Source organism: Nyctibius grandis, chromosome Z, assembly GCF_013368605.1.
Source record: "Nyctibius grandis isolate bNycGra1 chromosome Z, bNycGra1.pri, whole genome shotgun sequence".
NCBI lineage: Eukaryota > Metazoa > Chordata > Aves > Nyctibiiformes > Nyctibiidae > Nyctibius > Nyctibius grandis.
The window spans coordinates 56,499,101-56,522,915 of record NC_090695.1 but is presented as its reverse complement, the minus strand read 5'-3'; the positions used below and the strand labels follow the sequence as shown (position 1 = coordinate 56,522,915).

General features: G+C 40.5%; 1 protein-coding gene across 2 annotated transcripts in view; it reads left to right on the top strand.

Moving 5' to 3' along the window:
* FER (FER tyrosine kinase) overlaps positions 1-23,258 on the top strand; it is a 221,027-nt gene extending 197,769 nt beyond the window's left edge. For both annotated transcript variants that reach the window (XM_068422476.1, XM_068422477.1), the window contains 3 exons: positions 13,278-13,432; positions 18,297-18,419; positions 22,662-23,258. In XM_068422476.1, the coding sequence (XP_068278577.1) occupies positions 13,278-13,432; positions 18,297-18,419; positions 22,662-22,804 (421 nt within the window). In that variant the 3' untranslated portion in view covers positions 22,805-23,258. The remainder of the gene's footprint in view (positions 1-13,277; positions 13,433-18,296; positions 18,420-22,661) is intronic.
* The last annotated feature ends 557 nt before the right edge of the window (positions 23,259-23,815 follow it).

Genomic DNA, 23,815 nt, shown 5'->3' with positions numbered 1-23,815 from the left:
TCGAGCACAAAATGTACACTTAAGTTCTGGTTCATCTTGGATAATTACCCATCTTGGATAATGACTTTCTGGACACTTAATTTCCCCTGTAATTCAGTTAGCATAAATAGATTTTTAAGGAATATTAAAAATCTTATGCGTATCATAAATGTATCCGTATTTGTGCTTCTTCTGTTCTGTGATATTTCTGTCAAAAACTTCAATACCATAGGACTGGTTGCATGGAATTCAGCAGTTGTTTTTTTCCTGTATGTGTCAAGTTGTTGGGGATTTCTGGAAGGTGTTTTCCACTTTTCAGTTGCCCTAATACTGTAAGATTTCCATAAAGTTACTTATCATCCAGTCCTAGGACTATCCAGACCCTTAGTTTTCATTGAGACTATCACTAGGATTGCTTTTTGTAATTTTTTTTTTCTAGAGTTCACTCTCATGTTGTAAACCATTACTTTATGAGAAGTGAGGAGGCTGGATAGGTTACTGTGCAGTTGTACAAACTTCACTTGTAAAGGGCTTTCTCAATGCTATAAAATCTATGCTATGTAAATCTTTGATTCCCATAACTTCAGAAAGGAAAGAGCAGCTACCTATAGAAGGTTGAATATTACTATAAAATTGCAGGGAGTAATAATGTACTCTTAAGTTATTCACAGAGGACAAAGATAAGGTAAGCTCTCCTGCCAAACAAATGAAATAAATCAGTACACAAAAGAAACTGAATTGCAAACTTTTGTTTCAAGATATAAATGAAGTACACGGGAAAAAAAAAAACATTCGTAAGTCTCGCATTTTGCTCAGTACATTACATGTAATCAGCAGTGCACAGAAAGAATGGGTTATAAAAATCTACAGGCATATCAATGCAAAGACGACTATTATAGACTAAAATGACTATGATGCAGTTTTCATCAAAATAATTGTTCAGAAAAAACAGACAATAACTATTAAGCTCTAAAAAAGTTGAGAAACAATGCAGATGAAAAACATTTAGATGCTGCTGATAGGAATGTTTCTGTCCCAGAAGCCGGTATTGTGAAGAAAACCTCAGAAATAGGAAAAAGGTGGGAGCAGTAGATGATATATCAATTTATTGCTTGATTTCCATCGTCATAGTTGACTGCTTTGATTATCCTCAGGAACTGCTCATTGTCTACTGTGCCCATCTTTCTGTCTTTTAAAATAGCTGGTACAGAAACCATGTCCTACTAGGAAAATGGAGAACACATAGTAACTTACCTGAATACAACTCCAAGAACATAAAAGTTTTATAATGTGTCAGTAGATCTGTATACTCCCTTGAGCCATCTCTGGGCTGCAAACAATAAGTTTACAATTGCTTAATTTTCCTGTGTTATTACCTCTGTAGGAGACAAGTGCCATATAATGTGTGACAGCAACTTGTGTTTCTTCCTAGTAAAAATCTACCCAAAGCAGGCAAGTGAGAAGGCTCCAAGATGCAGGAGTGACTTTGTTGCTCTTCAGAGCAGGAGTCTGGATTAGCTCAACTCTCTTGCATGTAGAATTACCAATCTTGTTTTTTAAAAAAGTACTGCACGACTTAAAAATGCAAAATATTCAGAAAATAGGAAGCTTGGGTTTCTTTTTATTCCTCTTTTCTCTCCAGACTGATTTTCAGTCTCTTCTTCACAGTCATCCATCTTAAAAGGTTTCTTTTTTAATTAAAATTGAGATTCATACTTAATGCAGTTATTCAACTCTAAAAACTAGACTTCTTTTCATATCAAACACTAAGTATTAGGAGACTAGAACTACAACTGTGAGAAGTGATAACATTATATAGCATTTGTGCTTCATTTTTGTGCCTCCAAAGGGACACTTTATGCCCTTTGAGGTATGAGTGAGCTCTGTCATGGCCAAGAGGTAAAACAGAAAGTTTGACTCTGAAACATAAACGTTTTGGGGAAAGCATTCTATCTGAAGTCCTAAAGTCAGTACTTCTACTCCTCTACAAAAATAAATAATGTATCTAACTTAGTATGCCCAATATTTGTACATACCTCAAGGTATACCTTACTGTAATCGCGTGTTTATTCATTAATAACTGACCTTTTTGCAGACTGTAAAAATGAATATAATCCACTGATTCTCATACTATACTTGCTCATCAGAAATGACTGTGTACAATAAGTACAATAAGTAAACTTTTAATCTGACTTTATATCTTAATTTTATTTTCAAGTACACGTATATGAAGGCATTTGCAGCAACAGACTGTGGCACAGAAAATATGAATATATTTTTCTGTAGAGCAGTTCATTTAGCAGTTTCTTCTTGCTGTGTTTGTACAGTCCAGGACAGCTGTCACTTGTTCAAAAAATGTAAATAGCATGAAGGTTAGTGGGGTGGGACTGAGGCTCAAGTTCACTGCAAGAGGTTGTTTCCTTACTGAGCTGTGCAGTCCTTAGCAGATGAAGCAATACGCTTTGTCCTCATGAATGAAGTGCATCACACTCTCCAGTTCTGAATGGAATGCTGTAGCTTTCTGTCATCTACTGCTGTGACCCATGCCACAATCTACTGAGCAAAACACTTAGAGCATATCAGGAACATAACAGTTACCAAGTACATTTTTTGAGGGTAGGGGTGACAATGCATAGATGTTTGGAATTTTGAGTTAGGAACACTGTGATCCTCAACAGTGTGTTTATCCTTACAGCATTTTTAAAAACACTTAACAACTCCTACCAGTGTCTAAGGAGCATACTTTGTATTTGAATATAGTTTTGTGTTTTGGAGAAATCTGGCATGTATGAATAGATTCTTTGTTTAGCAACTTCCCAACCAGTTTTTAGTTAGACTGTGTTATAGTGTATTAAAGTAATTTAGATGCTTAAGCTTTATTGGGCTTTTATATTTTCTTCTGTTTTCTTTGGCCTTTATTATTTGAAGTTTGCCTTTTGATCAATGTGATCTTACTAAACTTAGGTCACAGGAATATGTTCACCAAGTTGCTATAAATCATTTTATATGATAGCTCTTACTATCATGACAATGAGAGTGAATAATGCCCTGCAGACTATTTCTGGAATGTAGGATACATTTTACTCTTACAGGTGGAGGAATAAAGGTTCTGTGGAAAAAATGCATTTTTAGATAAAAGCTTGTTTTTGTGCTTGCATTCAGCTACTGAATTATTTGGGATTTGTTTTGTTACTTTTTTTTTAATTCTTTTTGCAAAATTTTTAAGTCCTTCATCTGAAAATTCCAGAGTGCTTTAGAGGGAGTAATTGAATGTCACTAATGCTGTGAGGTGGGAAAATGTACTCATTTGATAGTTGAGAACAACTAAGCAATATCCAAAACTACGGATAGCAAGCAGAACACCTGACATTATTGAGAAATCACTACTGCATTTAACTTGGACTTTCTCTGGTTTCCTAGCACTGTTCATCTGTGAAGATGAAGATGGACTTGCATTACATGAGGAACTCAGAAATTATTAGCATTGTAGTTAACATTGCTCCATTAGTATTCATAATGTGATAGCTAAAATAATACGAAGAAATAAGTAAAACAAAGTGTAAAGGGGGAAGACAACATAGAATGCATGGAAGGATGTGCTTCTGACCCACTAGTATTTTTCCAGTCTGTTCTTATGTACATACTATTTGCTGTGTTCTCCACCTATAGCAAAAGTAGCAGTGTACACGTATCAAGAAAGTTCTGAAATAGGTGTGTTTTGATTTACACACCAGTGGAAATTACCTCAAGTGTTTGAAGGAAAGGATGTGTCTTATAGTCCACAAGAAAACAACATTTTCACTTGTAGACCTGCCACCCCTTCTTTTTTGATCTAGTAATAGACTGTTTTCACTGAATTACATGTGCAGAGGAGATAAACTGATCCTGTTCACTTAATTAATTACTTACTTTTATCACATAAGAGTGTTTTAACTGCATGATCGAGGGAGGGGATATAAAATGGCTCATTAGTTCAGTGAGGCAGTCTGTCCTGCTGGTTTAATAATGAGTTTACTCTCTTGTTTTGATTTCCTTTAATTGATGGAATTCCGTTGAAATACTAGGTATTACTTGCTGTGTAGTTCTTTTGGGGTTGTGGAAGGAAGGGGGAAAGGGGTATAAGAGTGTCCTTAGAGGAACGTTTTTGAGGTTTATGTCTTTACTGACAGACATGAATCCAGGTGGTAACAACTCCCAGCCGAGAGAAAATGCCTCTACGTCCTCTTTAACTGCCTATTGGATTTTTAACAAAAGTCTTATGAGCTATTTCTTGCAGTTTCAGCGTATTCAACCCATATTAGTGATTCACAGAATCACAGAATCACAGAATCAACCAAGTTGGAAGAGACCTCTGGGATCATCAAGTCCAACCGTTGCCCCTACACCACCCTGTCAACTAGACCATGACACTAAGTGCCATGTCCAGTCTTTTCTTTAACACATCCAGAGATGGTGACTCCACCACCTCCCTGGGCAGCCCATTCCAATGTCTAATAACCCTTTCTGAAAAGAAATTCTTCCTGATGTCCAACCTGAACCTCCCCTGGCAAAGCTTGAGGCTGTGTCCTCTTGTCCTATCGCTAGTTGCCCGGGAGAAGAGGCCGACTCCCACTTCACTACAACCTCCCTTCAGGTAGTTGTAGACTGCAATAAGGTCACCTTGGAGCCTCCTCTTCTCCAGGCTAAACAACCCCAGCTCCCTCAGCCGTTCCTTGTAGGTCAGACCCTCCAGACCCTTCACCAGCTTGGTCGCCCTCCTCTGGACTCGCTCCAACACCTCAACATCTTTCTTGAAGTGCGGGGCCCAGAACTGAACACAGTACTCAAGATGCGGCCTCACCCACTGCCGAGTAGAGAGGGACGATCACTTCCCTAGACCGGCTGGCTACACTATTCCTAAGAGAGGCCAGGATGCCATTGGCCTTCTTGGCCACCTGGGCACACTGCTGGCTCATGTTTAGCCGGCTGCCGATCAGCACCCCCAGGTCTCTTTCCGCTGGGCCGCTTTCTAACCACTCTTCCCCCAGCCTGTAGCACTGCATGGGGTTGTTGTGGCCGAAGTGTAAGACCCGGCACTTGTTCTTGTTGAACCTCATGCCGTTGGTCTCGGCCCATCTATCTAACCTGTCCAAAACCCTCTGAAGGGCCTTCCTACCCTCCAGCAGATCGACACTCCCACCCAGCTTGGTGTCATCTGCAAATTTACTGAGGGTGCACTCAATCCCTACGTCTAGATCATCTATAAAGATATTGAACAGCACCGGCCCCAGAACTGAGCCCTGGGGAACACCGCTAGTGACCGGACGCCAGTTGGACTTTGCCCCATTCACCACCACTCTCTGGGCTCGGCCATCCACCCAGTTTTTAACGCATTGAAGAGTCCACCCATCCAAGCCCCGGGCAGCCAGTTTGTCCAGGAGGATGCTGTGGGAGACAGTGTCGAATGCCTTACTGAAGTCTAGATAGACTACATCCACAGCCCTGCCCTCATCTACTAAGCGGGTCACTTGTCATAGAAGGAGACCAGGTTGGTCGAGCAGGACCTGCCTTTCATGAATCCATGTTGGCTGGCCCCGATGCCCCGATTGTCCTGCATGTGCCGTGTAATGGCACTCAGGATGATCTGTTCCATCACCTTGCCTGGCACCGAGGTCAGGCTGACAGGCCTATAGTTCCCTGGATCGTCCTTCCGACCCTTCTTGTAGATGGACGTTACGTTTGCTAATTTCCAGTCAGCTGCAACTTCGCCAGTTAACCAGGACTGCCGGCAGATAATAGAGAGTGGTTTGGCAAGTTCATTTGCCAGTTCCTTCATTACTCTGGGGTGAATCCCATCCGGGCCCATAGCCTTATGGGTGTCCAACTGGCACAGCAGGTCACTAACCGTCTCCTCCTGGATCATGGGAGGTTCACACAGCCCCCCGTCCCTAACTTCAGGCTCTGGGGGCTGAGTCTCCTGAGGACAACCGGTCTTGACATTAAAGACCGAGGCAAAGAAGGCATTGAGCACCTCTGCCTTTTCCTCATCCCCTGACACTACACTACCCTCCTCATTCAGCAAGTGGTGGAGGCTCTCCTTGACCCTCCTTTTGCTGTTGATGTATTTGTAAAAGCTTTTTTTGTTATCTTTGACTGTAGCAGCCAAATCGAGCTCTAATTGAGCTTTGGCCCTTCTAATCTTCTCCCTACACGACCTGGCCATGTCCCTATAGACCTCCCAAGTTACCCGACCCTTCTTCCAGAGCAAGTAGGCTCTCTTTTTTTCCTTAAGTTCTAGTCTAAGTTCCCTGTTTAACCAGGCCGGTCTTTTTCCCCGACGGCTTGCCTTCCTACACACTGGGACAGCCTGCTCCTGAATATTTAACAATTCCCTTTTGAAGCATGTCCAGCCTTCCTGGACTCCTTTGTCCTCCAGGACCGATTCCCAAGGGACTCAGTCCACCAGCCTCTTAAACAGGCTAAAGTCAGCCTGCCAGAAATCTAAGGCAGAAGTTCTACTCTTGCCCCTCCTTACTTCCCCCTGCTATCGAAAACTCTAACATTTCATGGTCGCTACTCCCAAGACGGCCACCAGCCCTCACATCTCCCACTAGTCCTTCTCTGTTCACAAACAACAGGTCAAGCAGGGCCCCTCCTCTAGTGGGCTCATTTACCACCTGCATGAGGAAGTTGTCCTCCACACATTCGAGGAACCTCCTAGATTGCTTCCTTTCTGCCATGTTGTATTTCCAGCAGACATCCGGCAAGTTGAAGTCGCCCACGAGTACAAGGGCCGGCGACCAGGCGGCTTCTGACAGCCGCTTGTAAAATGCCTCGTCCGCCTGCTCATCCTGGTTGGGTGGTCTATAACAGACTCCCACCGTAATGTCTGCCCTGCCGACCTTCCCCCTGATCTTCACCCATAAACATTCAACCTTGTCATCCTCACCATCTTCCTCAATTTCAACACAGTCCAAGCACTCCCTAACATACAACGCTACCCCACCGCCTCTCCTGCTTCGCCTGTCCCTCTTAAAGAGCTTATAGCCATCCATAGTTGCACTCGAGTCATGAGAGTCATCCCACCACGTTTCTGTGATGGCAACCACATCATAACCTTCCTGCTGTACAGTGGCTTCTAGCTCTTCCTGTTTGTTGCCCATACTGCGTGCATTGGTGTAAACGCACTTCAGCTGGGCTAGCGGCCTTGCCCCCGATGCAGGCCTGTCACCCCTAGGTTTATTTGTGGCTGCCCTGGTCTTATCCCCCTCCCCCATAAAACCTAGTTTAAAGACCTCTTGATCAGCCCTGCCAACTTCTGGGCCATAACCCTTTTCCCCTTCTGATTCAGCTGTTCCCCATCCAGCATAAGCAGGCCCAGTGCCATGAAAGCCGCCCCGTGGTCAACAAACCCAAAATCCCACCTACGGCACCAGTCTCTTAGCCACATATTAATCTGTTGTACTTTCATAGTCTTTTCCCTATTTTCAGCAAATACCAAAGGAATTGAAGAGTATATCACCTGTGCACCTACCCCCTTTACCAAACGCCCCAGGGCCCTGAAGTCCCTTTTGATAGCCCTGGGACTTCTCTCTTCAATCTCATCCCTACCCACCTGGAATACTAATAGTGGGTAGTAGTCAGAGGGCCTCACCAGTTGAGGAATCCTCCTGGCAATATCCCTTACCCGAGCCCCAGGGAGGCAGCAGACTTCCCTGTGAGTCGGGTCTGGCCTGCATATGGGGCCCTCCGTTCCCCTTAGCAGGGAGTCGCCTATAACAATTACTTTTCTTTTCTCCTTTTTGGAGCTGGTTGCAACCCTCTTACTTGGTTGCTTCTGTTTACGTAGCCCCGTAGAGGATCTTTCACCTAGATTTGTATCTTCCTGACACTCAGGAAGATGCTCAGGCTCCAGCACCTCATACCTATTCTGCAGGGGGATGTGGGGAGGGGAGGAAGGTTGGGATGGGATTCTCCTGCCACCCCGAGCAGGGACCTGCCTCCATTCCCCCCCATCCCCTAGGTCTCCTCCTGCTCCTTGTGGAGGAGGAAGAGGATCCTCCACTACGCGGGGGAGCATTAGGCCCGTCCGTTTTCCCCAGGACAGGCAGGGAACAGCACTGCCCGCCGTCCTCTTCCTGGGATGCTCTTGTACTCCTTAACCTTTCCACCTCCTCCTTGAGTAGGGCCACCAAGGAGATCAGGTCGTCGACCTGTTCGCACCTCACACAGGTGAGGTCTCCGTTACCCTCGAGTGCCAGGGCCAGGCTCTGGCACTCCCTGCAGCCTGCCACCTGCACCTCCGCATGCTTCCATGGCAGGTCCGTTTGGGTTGCCATGTCTTTTCTGGCACCCGCAAGGGACTTAGGGCCCCGCCGAGTGGAAACCATACCTGCCTGCCCGCCTACCCTGCTCGCCGCCCTGCCTGCGAGAACTGCTGCGCAAACTGCCACGCCCCTGGCAATTCCTAGTCAATGTCCTGTTTGTGTTTATAGGAAATGAACAGCAGTGCTTAAAAATGAAATTTCCAATTTACATATTAATTTTTATTCCTTAGTAGTTGGGGGGAAGGCACTTTGTTTGTAATAGGACTAGGAACTTACATAATCTTGGTATCAAATAGTGAGAGTAAGCTTTTCTTGTACTAATGAACTTGTTCTGTAGCAGCATAGTGTAATTTGTGCCCAATTTGTACAGCTTTCTCAATATGAAATAAAGAATATTTTCTTGTTTTCTGTGGTAAAGACAAATACTGATTTTATGGAATTACTGCAGCAAGTAGCAAATGCTGTAGCAGAAAAAAAAAAACAATTCCTGAAGCAGAGCGAGATACCTAATTCCATGCAATTATATCTGTCCTTCTTCAGGATGTTGGCTTTAGGGAACATTAAGGAGCAGGAAGAGAAAACAAATAGAACATACTTGTTCTTTTAGGGAAAAGAAGACAAGTAGAGCATAGTTGTTTTGTGAGCTTTTTTTTTTTAAAAAGGCCATCTAGAAACACTGAAATTATCTCTAATACTGACTCCTGATAGTTGGTTTTGGTCATCAGCCCTATACGTTTACATTTGCTTGTTTTCCCTCACTCACGTCATCTGTCATACACACTTGAATGAAACCCTGTTGTCTGTACGTCATATGCAAGGTTAAGATGTAAAGGTTTTTTTATAAGCGCCTTAACTCTATTGTACTAGAGCTCTTTCTTTTTATCTGTAGCAAATTGAAATGAATTAGAATTTTGGAAACTGGAAGAAAATGAAAACTGCTAGGTACTAATTTAAAGCAATGGAAGTAATACTTTTTGATGCCCTTTTTTTCAGATTCCGGCTGTCAATTATATAATAATCATAATGACCAAAATACATTTTGCTAATTTTTTCTCTTGCATCTAGACTGAAAAATATGAACATCCTTTTAAAGGAGGCTATCAGATACGAGGAGAAACAGTGAGAAATTGTTTGAAAAATATTGAAAAATCTTAAACAAACCTCAGAATAATAATAATAAAAAAAAAAGTTTGATGTAGCTATAGCCTCCAGTGTAAGAATGTTTTCAAAAAGGCTTTGAAGCATGCAAATACATGCTAGGAAATCTGGAAAATTCAGCAACAAATCACTGAGGATATGAAACACATGTAAAATTACAGCAGAAATGCTAACAGGATACTTTCAGGACATTTATAAGCCTGAGGAATGAAACAATAAATGTTAGTCCAATAGACATTGTGAAGAAATTACAAGCAAGAGAACAGGGATAAAAGAACCTGAAAAATACATCTACAGCGGATGCAGCTGCAGAATCTGAAGTGGCTGGTGGTGGAGCACTGAGAATGAAATTGTACTCATGCAGTTTCACCCCACTGAATGACAACTTATTACAAGTGCAAAGTAACAGAACTTTTTGTGGGATTTAGCATGATTTTAAATATCACTGGATCTGCTAAACGTTGTTTATTTCTATGTGCTCCAAGAACCAACTCCTCACACGGATTGTGAAAAGAAAGCTAAGTGCCTGAGAAAGAGATTACAAAAGTCTTTTAAAAAGACTATGACTAAAGTGAACGAAAAGGGGAAAGAGGAGTTCACAACTGAAGTATTTTCTAAGTGAGAGAAAGAGCCTACTTTACATGTGAGAAAGGAAAAAAGCAAATTTGCTTAATTCAGAAGTAAACATATTAAGTGTTCAAAAGGCTTTATTAACACAGATGATGTATTAAAAGTAATACATAGTATTATTGCTTCAAAAATGTGAGAGTTTTAGCTAAAAACAGAAAAAGGTGTTAGTCCTGTGAGACTCATAACCAGCACAACTACATTTACTTCGCTATTTGTAGCTTTATTAGTAAGTTAAGTTTTATCATAACACATCCTTTTCTATCTTATTGTTAATAGCTTGGCACTCACTGTTTCATAAAATTTTATTGATATTCTGTGGAAGACGGCAATGAAAATGCTTCTCTATTCAAAACAAACTGAGACAAAAAGAAAGAAGCAATTTGCCTGGAAAGATTGATGGTGGACATGACAGTTGTGCTCATCCGCACAAGCTGTGGGCCATTAGCTAACCAGTGGCCTGTGATTCCTCCCTTGGCACTTGTGTGCATCATGGCAGCTTGAATGGTATCATTCCGTGGCCCACTGCCAGCTAATAGACAGCTTGAAAATGACTGTTTCATGAAGCAAAGTCTTTGTGTGTCTGTGGTCTTTCAGAAGACCTAGTGTTAATTTATGTATATCCTGAACATACTATCACAATCTTTACCAACTTTCTCAAATACCAGTTTGATTTTCATGGAAGTGTTTTTGTAAATTTTCAGTAATGATGAAAATCTACTTCCTGTAGATGACTCTGAAAGAAAAAGAAAACTGTCACATAAAAACCAGACAAAAATAATGTGAACTCAGTGGAATCTTTGTGTGCAAGCATCATACTGTGTACTATTTACAATATATTTTCCCTAATAATCACACTTATGTATGAGGAATAAATCTAAGACAGCTCAGTATGTAGCTTTTTCTTAGTCTGACTCAGAACATGCTTAACTGATAGGTCAGACTCAGGTAGGAAGATGTCCATGATTTTAATTTAACTCTGTAAATTTTCTTTGAGATAACAACCTCATTTGTTTTTCCACTCCTTATGTGCATCTGTCACAAAATCTAGACCATATGGAGTAAAACAATAAAAAAACTAATGTCTGAAGTATGATTGAAACTAAACCATAAATTCTTGAAGTTTCATGGTGATACTTTTTACAGACTTGAGTATAAGCAATAACAATTTTATTTTGTTTTGCACCTCTCTTACTTTCACCAAACAATACCACATGCTAATCAAACTATGTAGCATAGTGCATATTAAGCCATTTTATACATTTGTGCATATCTGCAGCTGGAGACTGTGACTTCAGGCCCATTTTCTCTAACTGCAAGAATTACTGCATTTATATCACTGTAGCATCAAACTCAAGAGCCATAAATGTTCTTAGTGGTAGGAAAGTTGCGTGAGTCAAATATGTTAAAATTCTTAAATCAAGTTATAGTATTTGCACTCAAACGCAGGCTCTGTCTACATATCAAATAATGTAGTACAATATCAATATGGATCGGTGATCAAAGTAGTTGTAGATATGCGAGCTTGAACATTCTTATATATATTGCTCAAGACTTTTACTTTAGCCTAAATATAGTTCAGTCCCTTGTCATTAATGTCCCCACCATGCATAGCATTTGAAGCTGTTTGTCATTGGTTCAGACCTTTCTTTCTGCGTTAGCTGTAGAAACCAGTTTGGTGCACGCCATGGGCAGAGTTCTAGGTTAGTTTCTTCCAAGAGTACTCCAGTTTGCATGCACCAAAATCATTCTTCTTCAAAACCAATGAATGTGCATTAAGTGCTCAGGAGATTCACTTCAAAACTATGCTACATCTCCAATACAAAACATTAAAGCTAATGTACTTATTCTGGAATATTCACAGAAGACAAGCCATTTGTGAGCATATTAGCTATTCAAGCTGAAAACAAACATTGTAAATTTAGTTTTAAAATACTTTGTCCATGATGTTCCTAATATTATACATTTAGTTCTGTTGCTTAACATTTTTTTCCCTTCAAAAATTTCATGTATTTTATTGCATTAAGATGGGAATAATAATATGGCTTATTATGTAGTATTTTAATACATTATGAAACAATGAAATGTAATATACATATAGTATGTTATAATATATTATTAGTATGTATTATTATTCCAAATGTATACTGTAGAGAAGCCACAGCAGGTATTACTTTTATCAGGTACTACTACAGGCTGTCTCCTAATCTAAAAAGACATGTTTGAGGTGGAGGGAGGGAAAGGAAAGCTGTTGATCTTCTGAGCTTCTCATCCATCACTGAAGCAAAATTCCTTTTCCTGTAATACTGAGTAGCTTTTCTTTTTTGATGGAAACTGTAATGCTAAGATAAGATGGGCAGAGAGAAGATGGAGTCAGTTCTCTGGTTTCTCACTATCTTTCATAATTATGGGAACATGTTTTAGGGTGCTGCTTCAAATTCTGTTTCTTTTTGTATAAAATGTGATTTGTTAATCTGTGGGTTTATTTTTGTGATCTCAGAGGGCAGTTGTGGTGGGTTGACTTTGGCTGGCTGCCAGATGCCCACCCAGCTGCTCTCTCACTCCCCCTCCTCAACAGGACACGGGAGAATATGAGACAGAAAAGCTTGTAGGTCAAGATAAAGACAGGGAAATCACTCACCAATTACTTGAAAACAGACTTGACTTGGGGAACATTAATTTAATTTATTGACAATTAGAATAGAGTTGGATGGTGAGAAATAAAGACAAAAACTGAAACACCTTTCCCCAACCTCTCCCTTCTTCTGAGGCTCACCTTCAGACCTTCATTCCCAACTCCTCCACCTCCTCACCACTGAGAAGCATAGAAGGATGGGGAAAGGGAATTGAGTTCAGTCCATAATAGCTCCTCTCTGCTGCTCCTTCCTCCTCACACTGATCCACTGCTCCAGCATGGGCCCTTTCAAGGGCTGCAGAGGAATCTCTGCCTGAAGCACTTCCAGCATCTCCAGCACCTCCTCCCCTACTTCTTCACCGACCTTGGTGTTCACAGGATTATTTCTCACACTTTTTTTTTTTTTCCTTCCTCACTCTTCTTTTCCAAAACTGCTGTGCAGTGTTCAACATTTCTTAAAATGTTTTCTGAGAGGCGCCACCATGTTGGCTGAGGGGCTCAGTCATTTTAAATGGCTTCAAGTACTTTCAAATGTGTAAAAATGTGGGGGTTTATTTCGTGTTCTAATTTAGAGACCTGGCTGCAAGGAACTGCTTGGTAGGTGAAAGCAACATTTTGAAAATAAGCGATTTTGGAATGTCCCGGCAAGAGGATGATGGCGTGTACTCATCGTCAGGCCTAAAGCAGATTCCTATCAAGTGGACTGCTCCAGAAGCTCTCAACTATGGTAAGGACATACCTGTATCTTCTTCCATAAATAAAAAGAAAAAAAAAGTAGCGTAAGGAGCACCAGGACTACACCATGGGCAATATTTGAGTATATATGCGTATTTCTAGTGCCCAGTTCAAATCAATAATGTTTAAAATAATTTTAATATTTCAGTCTTATTTATGTATAAAGTACTGTTTTGCATTCAAAAAGAATAAGACAGCAACATCAAAATTGCTATTATGCAGCAATAAAGTAATACTTTGGTTATGTCGCTGACTCATTCTAGTAGACTACCTAGTCAGTCATCTAAATAGTAATGGTTAGCAAACTGAATGTCAAGTTCTGCATATTTATGGCAGTAATTATTCTAGCACTTCTTTGAAAATGGTAAGAAGTGTTAATATACTAGAACTAGATTTAGATAAATCATTGCGTTGGAGAAGAGTACAGTCACTGATTTAAATTTTTTTTTTAACTGCAGCATTTTTATATATTGTTAGGCTGTTACCTTGGGGAAAAAAATCCATTATTTCTGACCAAGGGAAGTGGTCCATACTATGTCAATAATAGTTCCAGAATAGAAACAGCTGCTGCTGTAATTAGTTTTTTAGCTTGTATGAAACTAGAAAATTAAGTTGTTCTAAGTAAAGTGGGCTGTGAAGAAGCAGTATATTAAATGAAGGATGACATGTTTTGGATGGTGCTGTTCAATATCTTTATAGATGATCTAGACATAGGGATTGAGTGTACCCTGAGCAAATTTGCAGATGACACCAAGCTGGGGGGGAGTGTCGATCTGCTGGAGGGTAGGAAGGCCCTACAGAGGGATCTGGACAGGTTAGATAGATGGACCAAGACCAATGGCATGAGGTTCAACAAGAACAAGTGCCGGGTCTTACACTTCAGCCACAACAACCCCATGCAGCGCTACAGGCTGGGGGAAGAGTGGTTAGAGAGCGGCCCGGCGGAAAGAGACCTGGGGGTGCTGATCGACAGCTGGCTAAACATGAGCCAGCAGTGTGCCCAGGTGGCCAAGAAGGCCAATGGCATCCTGGCCTCTCTTAGGAATAGTGTAGCCAGCCGGTCTAGGGAAGTGATCGTCCCTCTCTACTTGGCACTGGTGAGGCTGCACCTTGAGTACTGTGTCCAGTTCTGGGCCCCGCACTTCAAGAAAGATGTTGAGGTGTTGGAGCGAGTCCAGAGCAGGACGACCAAGCTGGTGAAGGGTCTGGAGGGTGTGACCTACGAGGAACGGCTGAGGGAGCTGGTGTTGTTTAGCCTGGAGAAGAGGAGGCTCCAAGGTGACCTTATTGCAGTCTACAACTACCTGAAGGGAGGTTGTAGTGAAGTGGGAGTCGGCCTCTTCTCCTGGGCAACTAGCGATAGGACAAGAGGACACAGCCTCAAGCTTTGCCAGGGGAGGTTCAGGTTGGACATTAGGAAGAATTTCTTATCAGAAAGGGTTATTAGACATTGGAATGGGCTGCCCAGGGAGGTGGTGGAGTCACCATCTCTGGATGTGTTTAAGAAAAGACTGGACATGGCACTTAGTGTCATGGTCTAGTTGACAGGGTGGTGTCAGGGCAACGGTTGGACTTGATGATCCCAGAGGTCTCTTCCAACTTGGTTGATTCTGTGATTCTGTGATTCTGTGGATATAGTTCTCTCAACCAGTTCTTTAGTTGAGTACTTAGAAAATAATTGTTTAAAATCTTCATTTGAAGTGTCTATAAATATTTCTGCCATCTCTTAAAGCTTTTTTTAAAAATCATATATTGGATGTCATAAGTTTATGTCTTATGATTGATAGCAAAATGCTTCATCTCATTAGCACTTTTGCAGGAGTTAATACCATATCACAATAAAGCAGCTCTTCCCTTTGGAAGGCTAATAATAAATTTACTTACAATAATTGATCCTGTGGGATCAATTATTCTAAGAGGTGTTAGTGTTGTTAGCATTCACTGGGGAACACGATTTTCTATTTTGGGTGTTTGTTCCACTCTAAAAGATGTTTTGAATTTTTATTTTTAACATTTCAGAGATGTGTACGGTTTATTTGATATAAAATGGAAACCTGTCCTTCATAGCCATATACAGTCCAGTGGACTGCATTAACCAGGAGACAGGCTCTTGTGACAACACCTTCACTTTGTGCTTTCGAGACTTTTTTGTGCATAGTACAGGAGAGGAGAGGAGAGTTAATTAACATCTACTTATTTTGTGTTTTCTAAAATGCATACATACTTAAGCAGCTTTAAGTTAATGTATTCAGCAGTCTAATATTCAACTTTCAAAATGAAGGATCATTTTTTCCACTCCCTTGAAAGATGTGAGTAAAAATATTTGGTTTATGTTTTACCATTTACCATCCTAATAATATGGTCATAAGTATTGCATTAATTTGTGTAGGTAAGGCTGAAGGTATTTAAGCATATCAGAGTGAAATAGAACTAAATCTGCAATATTTCAAAAGTAGTTGGCAACCAGTGTCCATGTCAGTTCTTAATGGCAAGACTTAATGGTTGGAAGAAAATGAGGGATAGGATCGTTTGGCCATTACATGAATGAATGTAATGAATTCTACATAGTAGAAACTATGTAAAAGTTCATTTTTTTAGTCACTTCTGGATTTGCTGTATATGACAAATTAATAGCAGTCACAAAAAGATTTTAAATTAAAAAAACACAAGTTGTGAAGTCTAGAAACCAGATTAGGGCAAATGGAGTGGTTCAGGCGTCGTTTGTGAAGTCATAAGCGAAATCCTGATGCTACTGGAGCTTGTGGGAGAGTGAATCTTTGGTTCAGTGGGTGCTGTTCAGTGCCATTCCATACCATTATTTTTGCTTGGAGCTATATGATTTCCATCACTTCCAGCAAGAGCAAAAAAATGTTTTAGAAGCTCCTAATAAAATTGCATATTTAGGCCAAGTGTAGGGTATTTTTGCTTCCTGCTCTCTCAAAATTAAAATACACATTTAATATATATGTTTTTCCAGTGCAACATTTTGAGTTTTTTGTCATTTTAATAAATTACTGTGTGGAAGGGCTTTTTAGTGAATGAACATGCCTTTTTTTTCACCCAGATAGTGTCATAGCGGAAAAGATAATTAACTGTGCAGAACTTGTACTTTCTTTAAAAAAAACCTAATCACCTATCTTGTATCTACTGAATGATTTGAATGAAAAGTGTTAAATTACTGGATACCAAGCTCTGTAAAGAGTCAATACATTGACAAGAAAACTTATCTTATTACAAAGAGCGTAGTAAATGTCCATAATTGCCATCTACGAGTCACACAACCTAATGTAGCACAGCTGGAAGTGATACTTAGTTTAACAGTAAACTGAACTTTCTGACATCAGAACAGTTGTCATATCACTAACTGTCACTATCATTTACATGTATTTTCCTTTTTTTCTAGTCAGAATTGGCTTAGTTTGGTTTGTTTAATGATTAGAGATGAACAAACAATGCATTCACAAGCATGTGTATATTTTAAAGAATAAAGACACATATATAAAATGTAATAGCATGGGACAAATTAAAGGAATCATGAAAAATAATTAAAGTAATGTTGAAAATAGATTTTTAGGGTAACGTTTTCACAGATCCTGCTGCAAAGGGCTAGGAGCCTTAACTTTGTGATGTGAATCCATCCTTCTTAATGTGAATCTGTCAGGGACAAGAGAAATATCTGCTACAAGATCTCTCCTTCTCCCATAATATAAAGCTTTCATTACGCAAAGAGGTTTGGAATTCAGTTATCTGTTTTGCTATCTCTGAAGCATAGTTGAAGATAATGGAACCAGCAGGCCAGATTTTTATTTTTTTTTTAACTGATGGGGTGCATCAGTTCTTCAAGGTCCAAATTAAACAAGTTGAAGCAACTAGACTTTCATTTTCAGATAACAATTTCCTAAAGCATGAAAACCAGGCCCTCTTCGCAGTTACAAACTATGTTGATGGTAGCTCCTCTCAGAATACTTATTGCCATGGTATATTAGGGAACACGGAAAGGTAATTTTTTTAAAACTATCTTTGAATTGAAAGTGATTCTAAACAAGGGGGGAAAACTGCTGACCTTTTTCTGTCCTTTTATATTAAAAGAAAAAAAGTATTTTTGTACATTAATAAGGAAAGAAATTCTTAATTTGTATGAAAAATAACTGACATGGTGAGGTCTGTCAAATTGTGGAACTCTAAGTTAGCTTACATTATTGCTAGGTATTGACATTAAGATAATTTCTTTCTCATTTGAAATACAGGAGACTGATATCTGCAGAATGTATTATTAGTAGCTACAACTTTGCTCTGCTTAAAGCTTGCCAATGTAACACTTTGCAGAGTGTATCTTTCACTTTGCAATTTTCGTAAAGTGTTTTCACTGTACAGAAAATTTGGGGCCATAATTATCACAGAATCACAGAATCACAGAATGTTAGGGATTGGAAGGGACCTCGAAAGTTCATCTAGTCCAATGCCCCTGCCGGAGCAGGATTACCTAGACCATATCACACAGGAACGCGTCCAGGCGGGTTTTGAATGTCTCCAGAGAAGGAGACTCCACAACCTCTCTGGGCAGCCTGTTCCAGTGTTCGGTTACCCTCACCGTAAAGAAGTTTTTCCTCATATTTATGCGGAAGCTCCTGTGTTCCAGCTTGCACCCATTGCCCCTTGTCCTGTCAAGGGATGTCACTGAGAAGAGCCTGGCTCCGTCCTCATGACACTTGCCCTTTACATATTTATAAACATTACTGAGGTCACCCCTCAGTCTCCTCTTCTCTGAGCTAAAGAGACCCAGCTCCCTCAGCCGTATTATCTGAAACATTAATTTCTTTGTACATTAAGCTGCGGGTTTTCTCTCCTTTTCTTAGGAAGATACACATCTGAGAGTGATGTATGGAGCTTTGGAATCCTTTTGTGGGAGACCTTCAGTTTGGGAGTATGTCCGTACCCTGGAATGACCAACCAACAAGCACGAGAACAAGTCGAGAAAGGTAGTTATTCATAGGGAATGAAAAAAATGCTGCATAGATCCAGAAGGATGTAGTACATACAGTATAAAATAGCAAAGAAATAACATATGGGTCATCCAGCAGCTTTAGCAAAAATATTGTGAGATTTTCTAATTGCTGAATCTAGCTTTCTGTGAGGAGTAGTGTGATATATAGGCTGCTTGAAAAAAGGAGTATACTGACTAGTGACTTAAAGGACAGAAGGCATAGCATACTGACTTTCATTGTTGCAGAAATAAAAGGTGAGGTGGAGAGAAGGGATTTACTGCAGTGCAAAGCAGAGGCTTGACCAGAATGAATTATTTAGGATTATGCTAATGCAGGTGTAAATATTCTAAACTGCCAGAAGAAAAAATCTGTGTCATTCCATCTTCTCTATTAAAGCATTTCAGACAAAAATTTAGCAATTATGGTGGAGAATAGTAAGCTAGCTGAAAGCCACATTTCTCTTTTACAAAATAATCAAAAGGCTTTTATTTAAAGTAGCAAATAACTGTGAGCAGGATTTCAGGACTTTGCTTTATTTTCATCATCTTTAGTGGCATTTCAGAACTTTTCCTGTTCTGCATAGTACTACTGTGTAATTCATAAACAGGTTCAGCTAGTAAAACTGCTAAATGATTAAGAAAAAACCCCAGCTAGTCTGCTGACTTACACAGATTGCCAGTGTTCGTTATAAGCACTGTAGAGGATCATCAAAGTTTCTGCTTAATAGGCCAAATCAAAAAATCCAATGTTTTCCAGAGCAGAGGAGTGTTTGTGAAAACAAGTCCTAATGCCTAAGTATTGAGGTTATGTTTTAATCCACTGAGAGTAATAACCTCTTGAAACTGATAAAACTCAAAGATTTAGAAGTATGTTTATGCTTTTTTAGCACTTTGTACTGTGGGGAAAATAGTCCTGTTGGCCCATCAGCAATTCTTTTTCATTTTTTTTAATGGAATTGTCGTTTCTTTTATCAACCCGTTTTCTTGGTTTTCAGTATATAATAGCTCTTCTGTTAGGATAGTCAGCTAAGACACTCCAAATTCTCTTCCTGATCTTACCTATATCAATTACTCAATCAGTCGGAGCCTTCAGTGAATTTAGTAATTTGAATGCTTGCTTTAAACCAGGATAATTTCAGTTCTAAATAACTATATAGTATCACCTCACTTTAAGGACAAAAAGTAGTTGCTGCTGTCACTGTTTTGAAGAACCAGTTTCTAGGGGAAGCTTTGTGAAGGAAAGGATTTTTAGATAGTTTCATATTATCTTGCCTGAAAGTGTCCTAGAGCCTAGCCATTCTCCTTTGAAGTTACATGCATTAATCCAGCACCTAGAGCAGATGCATGCAATATAACAGAGGAAAAATATTTCTCAGATTTACCTGTTTTATGAGGCCAGTGTCATTTACTGTGTTTTAGAAAGAGAGATGCAGAGACCTGTGCAGTAAGTCTGGAGTCACAGAGCTGCATTTAGCTGTAGAGTCCTATGTGCCAGTTCACTTTTCTGTCTACTGCCTGTCGTTTGCTCAGAGTGCTACATGTGGTAAGTAGTTCATAGAATCACAGAGTCACAGAATGGCTAAGGTCTGCGGGGACCTCTGGATATCATCTGGTACTGCCCACCTGCTCAAGCAGAACCATCTAGAGCTGGGTGCCCAGGACCATGTCCAGGTGGCTTTTGCATATCTCCAAGGATGGAGACTCCACCACCTCTCTGGGCAACCTGTGTCCAGTGCTCGGCCACCCTCAAAGAGAAGAAGTGTTTCCTGAGGTTCAGGAGGAACCTCCTGTGTTTCAGTGTGTGCCCCTGGCCTCTGGTCCTGTCGCTGGGCACCACTGAAAAGAGCCTGGTTCTGTCCTCTTTGCACCCTCCTTCCAAGTATTTGTACATATTGATGAGATCCCCCTGAGCCTTCTCTTCTCCAGGCTGAACAGTCCCATCTCTCTTAGCCTTTCCTTTTAGAAGAGCTGCTCCAGTCCCCTCATCATCTTGGTGGCCCTTTATGAGATTCTCTCCAGTATGTCCAAGTCTCTCTTGTACTGAGGAGCCCACCACTGGACCCAGCACTCCAGGTGTGGCCTCACCAGTGCTGAACAGAGGGGACAGATCATCCCCCTGGACTTGCTGGCAACACTTCTAATGCAGCCCAGGATACCATTAGCCTTCTTTCCCACAAGAACATATTGCTGGTGCATGTTCAACCCTTGGTGTCCACCAGAATCCTCAGGTCCCTTTCTGCCAAGCTGCTTTCCAGCTGGGCAGCCACCAGCATGTACTGGTGCCTGGGGTTGTTCTTCCCCAGGTGCAGGACTTCGCACTTCCCCTTGTTAAACTGCACAAGGTTCCTGTCAGCCCATTTCTCCAGCCTGTCCAGGTCCCTCTGAATGGCAGCACAACCCTTAGGTATATCGGCCCCTCCTCCCAGTTTGGCATCTGCAAACTTGCTGAGGGTGCACTCTGCCCCATCATCCAGATCATTAATGAAGATGTTCAACAGGACTGAACCCAGTATTGACCCTTGGAGTACACCGGTAGTTACTGGCCTCCAAATAGACTTTGTGCCACTGATCACCTACCTCTGCGACTCACTGTTCAGCCAGTTTTCAATCCACCTCACTGTCTGCTCATCCAGCCCATAATTCAACACTGTCTTCATAAGGATCTTGAAGGAGACAGTGTTGAAAGCCTTACTGAAGTTCCCTCATCTGCCAAGCCAGTCATTTCATTATAGAAGGTGATCAGATTGGTCAAGTATGACTTGCCCTTAGTGAATCCAGGCTGACTGCTCCTGATGACTTTCTTGTCCTTCATGTGGCTGGAAATCGTTTCCAGGATTAGCTGCTCCATCACCTTCCCAGGGATCAAGGTGAGGCTGACCAGCCTATAGTTTCCTGTGTCCTCCTTGAAGATGGGAGTGACATTTGCTTTACTCCAGTCCTTGAGCACTTCTTCCAGTCACCGTGATGGATGAAAGATTATTGAGAGTGGCTTTGCAGTGACATCAGCCAGCTCCCTCAGCATTTGTGGGTGCATCCCATCAGGGCCCATGGACTCATGTATGTCCATTTTGCTTAAGTATTCCCTGACCAGATCCTGTTCTACCAAGTGTATATCTGTCTTGTTCCAGACTTTCTTCCTGGTCTCTGGGGCCTGGGATTCCTGAAAGCCAGTCTTGCTAGTAAAGACTGAGGCAAAGAAGGCATTCAGTACCTCAGCCTTTTCCATGTCCTGTGTCACTAGGTGCCCTACCTCATTAAGCATCTTCCTTTTGTCCCTTATGTACTTAAAGAAGCCCTTCTTGTTGTCTTTGACATCTCTGGCCAGATTCAATCGCATTTGGGCTTTAGTTTTCCTAACTTCATTCATGGATGCTCAGACAATGTTTCTGTATTCCTCCCACATTACCTGTTTTTGTGTTTGAATTTTCCAGGAGCTACTTGTTCATCCATGCAGTACTCCTGGCATTTTTGCCCAGCTTCCTACTCATTGGGAAGTTGCCTTCATTGCTTTGAGTAAGTCTGTTTGGTCCAGGGTATGGGTGATATGCTGGAAAGGCCACTGATCTGTGGCTTCTGAATGTTTAGCTGCTAATTTACTTAACTGATTGTTCATTCTCTTGCTCATCGCCAAGTCAGAGTTGGCATCAGTTCAGTTGATGGCAGCAGAGAGGTATGAAAGGCCACTGCCTATCTAAGCAAACCAGAAGAGTAAGAGAGTTAAGATGATGGGAAAGTATAACAGTAAGTTAAGAAAATAGGAGAGAGGAAAAATAAATGGATAAAGTACAAGTGGTAAGGGAACTTCTTAAGGAGACAAAAAAGGGAAGCGACAGAATAAAAATCGATCCATTTTGAAAAAGAGCAAAGAAATTTACTCCCATATTAATGTTTATTATTGATTTCCTCAGTGGGGGGAAAAAAAGGGAACACAATTAAAACCTAGAGGATAGCTGCTTCCTAAGATACAGGAAACAAATCTATGCGGGTTGCTGCTCTTAGGGATGAGAAGCGTACTGACAATTTACCATGCCCAACTTAAACATCATTGATACCTGAGCTTTTATTAGTTTAATAATTATCTATCTTTTATAGGTTATATATTGAAGATTTTCCTCATATTACCCTGAAGATCTTTTTTAATGCAATGATCTTGAACTTCACTCTTTTCTTTTTAGATTTGTCAATATGCATCAGTTTTCAATGCTAAACATTTTCCCCTTTTTTTTTTGTGTACCAGGCTACCGAATGTCAGCACCACAAAAGTGTCCAGAAGAAATATATAAAATAATGCAGAGATGCTGGGACTACAAACCAGAAAACCGGCCAAAATTCAACGAGATTCAGAAAGAGCTGTCTTCAATCAAAAAGAAAGTGACATAGTGATAAACAAGTGCCAAGCTCAATGTGTAGGACTTTATTTTCCAGTGAAGTAATTTTTTCCCCTCAAACATTATGCATTTATACAACATTATTTGCAATATTCATCTAGGATTACCTTGAAATTAACTGTTTTTTTATATACGTATGTACCATCTTGAATGCTGTCTGCACCTGCATTAAAGACATATACTGCAAAATGCTATATATCCAGTCACAGTAATATTGTCATTTAGGTTACATGTAAATAGAAGAGCACATACTATAGATTCAAGGGACTGTGGCTTCTATCTGTTTTACAGCAAGTAACTGCTAGTGACATTTTTCAGAGGTTTTCTACTTTAAGCTATGTTCTCACTCTGCTGTCCCTGTCCTGTATGTCAACACCAGCAGCACTCTAATGTGGTGACTGTCATACATGTTGGCCTTAAAACTGAAGGCAGTTTTGCCAAGTATTTCAACGAGAAACTTTTGTATTTTTAAAATTCTTTCTGCAACTGATATTTTTAAGTGATTCTTTGTTTTAAGGATGAAGGTCAGTTAGCTTCTGGATGCAAATGTGCTTACTGAACAGTGAAATCCAGAATTTTCTTTTGTAGAAAATTGAGTTACTTGTGCATTTCTTACCATACTGTAGTAAATACTTGTGATTTTTGATGTGATTTACTTAAGCCATGCATTTTCTTCCTACAAAGCCATCAGAATCCAGTAATATGTCTCCTTTCCAATGACCTATGTTTATTTAAGAAACAAAAAACCCAATATCAAGTCTTGATTACACATGTTAAGAAATACTGCAAATCATCTGCCTTCCAAAGAATATGTAAAAGCAGTAGGCCAACAGAAAGAGGTATACTCATGATAGCAGCAGATGACAGTTATCATTGATATTAGAGGAGTTAAAAAATGTGAATTGCTACATTTGCTTTTGACCCTGATTTTTTTCCTTAAATTGGTAAAAATTCTCAGAATGCAGATGGAGCCTACAAAAGTTTATGCTAAGCAAAAGTACAT